We start from the raw sequence: 9,171 nt of genomic DNA on the forward strand, positions 1-9,171 counted from the left end.
GTAATACTAAGAATACAATTGCGAATTACCTAAGTTTTCTACCTTGTCCTGTTTGTCGGAACAAGAGCAGGCTACCCCTGTGAATGAAATAAAAGGTTTTGTTTGAAATTCCACGCAAATTTCTGAGTTTAACAGAACAATTTCAGAGTTCAACACAATACATATGAAAACGTTGTGCAAATAACACTCAAGATGATAACGGTAATCCAAATATTTCAAATGATACAAAATGTCCCTCTACCCTTCTCTATTCAATGCGATATGCTGAGAATCAAGCTGTAGTAGTTACCAACACATATTTACAGGGTGGAACTATAAAGTTATCGTCCTAAAAAAAAAAACAATACTACAGCATTATTTGAAAACTTTTATTGAAAAAATCAATTCAGGTAACTTGATTATGTAGTAGAGCTGGCATCTATTCAATGTACCCGGCTCTAGCCTCAATCACCACCTTGATATGGGTCCGGAACTGGGGTCATGCCTTATCCACAAACACCAGCTGGAGCTCGGCGAATTTACAAGTCTGTGTGATGGTTGGTTGGTTTTGTTTTACGGCATATCAACCTTTTTCAGGTTATTTAATGCCGAATCTAGTTATTTTGAGGAACGATTTTTTAATGGAGTATATTTGTTTTTTTTTAAGTCGGATTCTATTTAACCCATAGTTGGGACCCTAACAGTGGTACTCTGTGTCGAAGTGAACCTGGGAGCAATGGCAATTAAACGGTGGCTCCACACTCCCCAAAGCCCGCAATCTGGGGCCTCACCATCAGATATAGTTTTAGGTCATATCCAGGACCGTCAAGTCTGTGTGAAGGTATATGAGCCCACCTATATCGAGTCTCCTACCCATATATATCTACACCCCCTCTCTCACACATAAACACATACATATATATGATACAAGTCACTAAGCTTGCTTTACGTCCTTTATATGTAATAAGTAACAGAAAATGGTTAACGGCACAAACTGAAAGCCTGATTATGCCGTTCGAATCCAGTTTATTCCACAGAAACACTTTCGTTAAACTCGCACTTGACCTTGTGTCTAACCTTTTGGAAAGGAGGTAAATGTAAATAAAGAAACAGATTTTTTTTCTTGATAGTTTTCCACATGACGCAAAGCAAACTTAGTTTGTTAAAAAGGCATATTTCTTTCAAGTGTTTTGAAGTAAATTTTAAAATAGCCCCCCCCCTTCCAAAAAAAAAGAAGGAAGAAAAATTTCTTTCAAATGTTAACAAAAATAAAAACCAACAAACAAAACCGAGTTTCAGTGCCGTGAAATTGCCTCTGAATATTATCTATATAATTATTGTTACTTGTAATTATTATCGTCTGGCTTCCAGATTCAGATGAAAATGGCCGTTGTGCAGCAGGAACTGTGTGAGTTGAAAATGCGTCTTGAGGCTCGTAGCGGCCGCAAGATCTCTGAGAAAGACATGCGCCTGATCCGTAAGATTGAGCAACTCAAGGAGGAACTGCGGGAACTTCTGGTAGAGTTGCGGAAACGCAAGTCTGAAGAGGAACATAGCCTTATTTTGACTAATGTAAGTATCTACCTTCTCCCACCTGACGAGTTGCTGCCTCTGCTGCCATCACTACCTGTCGTCACCCGCAACCTCCAATACCCCCCTTCGCCAATCTGATCACCGTTAGTTGGAAAGTTCCAGATCATTTTTCTTTTTATTTTACTTAGTCTAGATTTTCTCTAGTTTCCCAAGATTCTCATCAAATGTGAACGAGTAGAAATTCTTTGTTTCTTTTTTTCTTTTTCTTTTCGTTGTTCGGTCGACGTTTGGTGTTTGCGCTTTCGGTGGATTTATACCCAAAAAATTTGGGCACATATTCAGAATTAAACCTACTTTAAAAAAATCTAAATTAGAGGAAAATATTTATGACGTACGTCCCCGTAACGGAACGAAAATGTCATATTCCAAAAATGACATAAATTGATCAATTATTTTTTTAATATAGAAAATTATATATTTTTTACGATTTTTAGAGATTTTAATAGGAAATTATAGCAAGTACAATAATGATTTTGATCTCGACAGTTCGAATTGAGTTATTTCCCCATTATTTATAAAACAATGGCAGATCAATATAATATGTCAAGCCACTCGCGTCGTAATAAAATTGATCAATTTATGTGATTTTGGGAATATGACGTCCTCGTTCGTATATTATAAAGTTTTAAAAATATTTTCTGTATTTTTGTTTTTAAAATAGGTTTAATTTTGAATAAGCAACGCAATTTCTTTGCATTTCATGTCTTTTTTTTTCTTCTTCTGCTCTACAGGAAATAAAATGTAGGATGCTGTCCAACCGCTTTACTACAATGACATGAATCACTCAATCACAAGAAGTCTATCAATAAAATCGTTAACTTCTATTCACATACTGGATAGAAAATTCAAACTAATTTAGGAGCCAGATTCATCGGGGTTTTTTTTTGTTTGTTTGTTTGTTTTTTAAAAATACACTTAGACGATCCATGAAACTGCAATAAAGTTTTACAATTTATTTATTTATCCTTGTTATTTCTACTAGGAAAAAACTCAATCTGCTTATTAGCTAAATTTGAATTTTGTGTCTGTGTCTATGCGTAAAGAGAATCCAATAATTTTATTCAAACATGCACTCAAACCTTATACAGAGTGATCCTCTCCCCCAACTCGGACCTAATACGGAGTGACCCCAATCAAAAAAATAAATAAATAATGAATGAATGACATCCATGTAATCGTTAATTCTCAAACCTTTCTGCAATCCAATCCTTTTTGGTACAAATAAACTTTAGTTTATGCCTCACTTGTCTACCAAGTTCCAGTTATTAATAGCAATCAGTCAGGAGTCAGGAAAGGTTTGGCCCAGAACACACAAAGAAATACCATAGAATCAACGTTGTTACGTTCACTCCATTAATTTGCAGTTCTGGGCCTGACACGTTGTTGCTTGACATGTACAGAGGCCGAAACGACTAGAGAACGACGAATCTTGATGCTTGCATGGCATATTTAAGTAATGCCCATCTTCTTACACCACTTTCACATCCAGTATATATATATATATATATATATATATATATATATATATATATATATATATATCCGACTTAACTCATTTTAAAACGAATTGTTCCCAAATCAAATCATGTTATCCCTGTCAACTAAAACAGTAGGGGTTTAAATAAATTCATTTTTATATATGTGCCATTTTTTTTTTTTTTTTGCAGAAAAAGAAAGTCAGTTTTTCTTCATAGTATTGACCAAAACTAACATTGATTATTTCCAAAGAAATAGTATTAAAAGTAATTCATTGTATGAATCCGTCCCTCTCCTTCAACAGATATTGGTGAAATACAAATGATCAACCCTTAAAATAGCACCAATAATAATAAAGTCCTTAATTAATAAAATTCACAATCTTTTTTGCAATTCAATCATATTTAGTACAAATAAACTTCAGTCTGTAATTGACTTGTCCACCAAGTTCCAGTTAAAAATGTTCAACAGTCTTTGTTTTATAATCTCATGTGGATACAACGTGCAAAAGTTGTCAACACATTCCTCTCCTCTCTTGACACTTCTCTGATTCGGATTGCAATGGTCTTTTTCAGATCAAAAATAGTCTGGGGATTGTTTTGAAATAACTCAACGGATCTAGGGAGTTACAGTCCGGTGAGTGTAACACCCATTCAGAATCTTACTGATGAGAAGATCCTCAAAGTGTTCCCCATATCATTGAATGGCAATAAAATAAAGACTGTTGAATATTCATTATTGAAACTTGGTGGACAAATCATTCATAGACTGAAGTTTACTTATACGAAGTGTGATTGAATTGCAGAATGGATTGTGAATTTTATTAACAATTTTAAAGAATGGATCACTCTGTGGTTGTATTTTCATGCAGCTATCACACTCTACTAATGTAGTGAACACTATTGAAATAAATATAAAAACATACATATAAATATGATGGTAATACTGACCCTAAGCTTTAAAGATGGCGGCAGGTTTATCAAATGAGTTATGGAAACACAAAAGTGATCCAATACTTCCGCTATTCTTCAAAATTGGTTACTTATATATTTGGACAAAATATTAAGACTTTTTTTTCTTAATATATTTTTTCTAACATATTTACGTTTTTTGTTTTAATTGTACTTTATTTAAACTTGCGCAGTCTATTACGACCATTGCCAATTTAAAAAATATTATTTTTTATAGTAAACTATATTTTACGTTTATTTTTTCACCCCTCCCCCTTATAATTAAAATATATAAAAATACATAAAAAAAATTTTATCAATTGATTTTGTGTTTTCTTAATCGCATAGAAATATCTAAACAATTTGACAAAATATAAACGTAGTTATTTGAAAAAGATATGCGATTAAAAAAAAAACACAAAATTCATTGATTAAGAAAGTTTACGTATTTTTATATATTTTTATTTTGAAGGAGGTTAAAAAAATAAACCTAAATTATAGTTAACTATAAAAAATAATATTTTTTAAATCGGCAACGGTAATGTTCATATAAAATATATGTAAATAAAGTATATTTACATTTAAAAAAGAAAACGTAACTACATTTAGAAAAAGAAAACGTAACTATATTTAGAAAAAGAAAACGTAACTATATTTAGAAAAAGAAAACGTAACTATATTTAGAAAAAGAAAACGTAACTATATTTAGAAAAAGAAAACGTAACTATATTTAGAAAAAGAAAACGTAACTATATTTAGAAAAAGAAAACGTAACTATATTTAGAAAAAGAAAACGTAACTATATTTAGAAAAAGAAAACGTAACTATATTTAGAAAAAGAAAACGTAACTATATTTAGAAAAAGAAAACGTAACTATATTTAGAAAAAGAAAACGTAACTATATTTAGAAAAAGAAAACGTAACTATATTTAGAAAAAGAAAACGTAACTATATTTAGAAAAAGAAAACGTAACTATATTTAGAAAAAGAAAACGTAACTATATTTAGAAAAAGAAAACGTAACTATATTTAGAAAAAGAAAACGTAACTATATTTAGAAAAAGAAAACGTAACTATATTTAGAAAAAGAAAACGTAACTATATTTAGAAAAAGAAAACGTAACTATATTTAGAAAAAGAAAACGTAACTATATTTAGAAAAAGAAAACGTAACTATATTTAGAAAAAGAAAACGTAACTATATTTAGAAAAAGAAAACGTAACTATATTTAGAAAAAGAAAACGTAACTATATTTAGAAAAAGAAAACGTAACTATATTTAGAAAAAGAAAACGTAACTATATTTAGAAAAAGAAAACGTAACTATATTTAGAAAAAGAAAACGTAACTATATTTAGAAAAAGAAAACGTAACTATATTTAGAAAAAGAAAACGTAACTATATTTAGAAAAAGAAAACGTAACTATATTTAGAAAAAGAAAACGTAACTATATTTAGAAAAAGAAAACGTAACTATATTTAGAAAAAGAAAACGTAACTATATTTAGAAAAAGAAAACGTAACTATATTTAGAAAAAGAAAACGTAAATATGTTAGAAAAAAATATATCAACAAAAAAAAAATCTTAATATTTTGTCCAAATATATAAGTAAGCAGTTTTGAAGAATAGCGGAAGTATTGTATCAATTTTGTGTATTCATGCCTCTAAAGGAAACTCACCAGCTGGTTTACTTTTTTCACTCGGTGCCAAAGCCAAAGAATCTAGTTCATTTCTGAATTTCTTTAGTGATTGTGGTGTGTTGTTGATCCTGTGCAGTTCTAAGAGGTTCATCCTCCTAGACTTTGTCGTCTCTCTTGGAGAAGGGATTAGTTTATTGCTAATCACTTCAGGCATCTCTATTGGAAGAATGCCGACAGGACTGCTCAGGCATTTTGTGCTAGCCAGAGTGTTCTTCCTCTAGGGTGCTGGCTTTTCAAATTTTATTTTTCCCATGCTTTGTGTCCACCTTCCTGCCGTGGGAGGGAGATAAATAACCATCACTTGTTTTGATTATTTTAGCATAATTGTTTGAAGTTAAATAAAAATAATGAAAAGAAAACCTAACCACTGCATAAACAACATCTAATGCATCTCTATTGTGCGTGCACTGTCACCTTATACACCCATTTTAAAAAGTGGGCTCGTCCGATCAGATGAAATGGAAAGTAATAGCTCATTATCTGAGATCACTGGTTGCCAAGAATTAAGATTTTATTACTTTCAAAATTAATTATTTCAAAATCGAATAATATGTCATGAATAAAAATCTGCCATTATCATCTAAAAAGAGACATTCGTTTTATTGATTTAAAGGATATTTGGTGAATAATTATTTTTATGGTAAAAAGAATATAAGATGCAAAGCAAGCAACAGTGAATTTCCAGAAGATTTTAGTATATATATACAGTAGAACCCTTGGATACGGTTTTTTTTTCAGATTACGATGTGGAATACAATCTTTTTTCGGTCCCTGATTACAGTATTTGCCCCGACTTACGGTGTGATTTATAATGTTATTTGATTATATACATATATTATATTCTGTACTGTATTTTGTTACTAATTTTTAATGCCGTATCTCGAGGTTCTACTATATATATATATATATATATATATATATATATATATATATATATATATATATATATGTATATCCACAATCAAACCATGTCGCAGCTCACAGGAACTATGACAGCTGGAAAACCCTTGTTTGTTTTGGACTTCCGGTTTGTTGGCTGTCATGGCGCTTGTGAGCTGCGGCGTTGTTTAACTGTGAGAATAATTATATAATTTCTCACATTCTGAAAATTATATATATATATATATATATATATATATATATATATTTATTATAGTAATAAAATTAAGTTGAAAAATAATTTTTTTTCAATGATAAGGCAAATTTGTCTGTATAAAAGAAAGCTCTACCCGGTTAAGAGGAGCAAGCAATAGAATAAGTGATAAAGTGATAAAGAGTAAAGTTACATCTGATGAACTTTATTACATTATCAAATCAATAAGAGTTACAGAAAGGGGAATAGGGGAGAAACCTCATTAGGCCATAACATTTCGAAGCTATCATTTTTTTAATTTTTAATATATATTTTATTTATTTTATAGCCTTTATTATTTTTTCTGGCTCTTCTCTCGTTCATCTGTATCATACTACCCTCCCTCGCAAATATTTTTTTTCAATTCTAATCTGAAAAGTTTTTAAAATCAATGTTGTCTTTTTATTTTTACATTTATATAATGCTTGCTTTTTCTTTTCTTCTGATGAGAAGCATTTAGCTTTGAAATGCTATGGCTTAAAGAGGTTTGTCCCATAATCCGATTTATGTAATCCTTATTGACTTAATAATGTAATAAAGTTCATCATATGTAACTTCACTTTTTTCCACTTTTAACTTATTTCCGATATCCAAAATGTGTTTGTTCTTTATTGAAAGAGGTGATGTTTGATCAACACTGCTGGTGTGCCATGGTAAAAAATACTGGTTTGGTTTTAAATCTCCAAAACAGTTTTTCATGGTAAACAGCTGATGATCCTACAATAATATAATAAATAACATAAATTCTCAGAAACAAACTAATGCAGTAACTGTATTAAAAAAATTGACTTACAAGCAAAGGAGTTTTTTTTTTTTTAATGAAGGACTTTGGATTAATTTTTTATATAGTTTAAAAATTGAATAGTCCAAAAATATAATATAATATAATAAAATAATTATAATGATATAATATAATAGAATAAAATAATTTATATTGTTGAAAAGTCCAAGCACACACACACTCACGCACATACACACATTATATATATATGTGTGTGTGTGTGTGTGTGTGTGTGTGTGTGTGTGTGTGTGTGTGTGTGTGTGTGTGTGTGTTCCATTTTATGGTCCGCTTTTGTTTTGCTTTCTTTTTGAAAAGGAAAGGTTTCACTCTCAAATCAAAGACATTATACAGAGTAATTCTATTTCACTGATTTATACTGGATGTCTATATATGTAATATGTGTATATTTTAAAGATTAAATTAATAAATCAAGAACTTTAATAGAATTTTTGTGAATAGATAAGGATAGAATAAATATTTTTTGTAAGAAATAAATATAAATTATTTTGGATTTTCCTATGCAAAAATAAAAATATTCTAAGATAACATCAAATTAAAAATGCGCATTTTGATTTGGAAAGATTTTTGAATATCAAATTTGGTGTCATGCTAAATTTGATCTTTTCAGCTTCTGAAAATATATTTGGTCGTAAACATGTACAGTGATCGAAGGAAAAGGGGAAAGATCCTATAATATATTACTGGCGGTCAGCAACTGTTGGTTGCTTGGTTGCTGTGGAGATTTTGAAAACGAGAGACTGGCAATTAATGATTTGTTTTTCTTCTTTCAGTTGGAGAGCGACTCAATTAAGAAATCACACAAGGTAGTCAGGCTGTCTCTTTTAATGCATGCCCAATGCCATTGTTTATGCACCACCTGTGCTATCGTCATGGATGGTTCGCTCACCCCAAATCAAACCACACCTAACCCAACAATGACATGGGATCTCTTTTGTAGTCAGCAACTGCAGTTTAAGACCTCTTTTTATTTTTAAACCAAGATTTTTAGTTTACTTTTTGTCCTACGAGCTTTGTTGAACGCATCTTCAAAAGTCCAATATTTCTATCAAATGGCTGCGCTTCAGAGAATCGTGTGAAATAATATATCAAGCTCAGAATTGAGAAAATAAATCAAGATCATTTTACTACTTTCCTAAGTCTATCTTCGTTCATATGAGCCCGAACAAAGACCATGATGGAGAGCATCTGATTTGTCTCATGTCAAACACTTAAAGAGGCTGGCAGAAATTATGTTCACTTTTTTCACATTTGATGACCCAAATGCTATTAGTCCATCTTTTAAATCCTTTCGGAACCACGCTATATCTAATTTTAAAGATCAATTTCATATTATTGAATTAATTTGGAATTCTTTTTAAGATGAGAAATTTGTATGATTTTATTTTTATTTAATTATTCATCGATTTTTATCCTCATCTTTTTTTTTTTTTTGTTGCTGTTTTATGAGGTTTTGGTCAATTATTCCTCTGGCCTTCGTCAGGTGGTTAACTGCGACGGGAGAGGAATGTTGAATCTCCAAACTGCATCCATAGCAATT

The 9,171-nt window shown here is 30.6% G+C and overlaps 1 protein-coding gene across 6 annotated transcripts in view; it reads left to right on the plus strand.

Annotated features, from left to right (window-relative positions):
• LOC145248058 (uncharacterized) overlaps positions 1 to 9,171 on the plus strand; it is a 494,466-nt gene that overhangs the window by 475,662 nt on the left and 9,633 nt on the right. For 2 of the 6 annotated variants that reach the window (XM_080109815.1, XM_080109816.1), the window contains 2 exons: positions 1,351 to 1,551; positions 8,405 to 8,437. The exons of 2 other annotated variants lie outside the window; for them this stretch is intronic. In XM_080109815.1, the coding sequence (XP_079965941.1) occupies positions 1,351 to 1,551; positions 8,405 to 8,437 (234 nt within the window). The remainder of the gene's footprint in view (positions 1 to 1,350; positions 1,552 to 8,404; positions 8,438 to 9,171) is intronic. 2 more of the 6 variants (XM_080109818.1, XM_080109817.1) reach the window with 1 other exon arrangement.

Source organism: Euprymna scolopes, chromosome 26, assembly GCF_053919585.1.
Source record: "Euprymna scolopes isolate OS-2025 chromosome 26, ASM5391958v1, whole genome shotgun sequence".
Classification (NCBI taxonomy): domain Eukaryota; kingdom Metazoa; phylum Mollusca; class Cephalopoda; order Sepiida; family Sepiolidae; genus Euprymna; species Euprymna scolopes.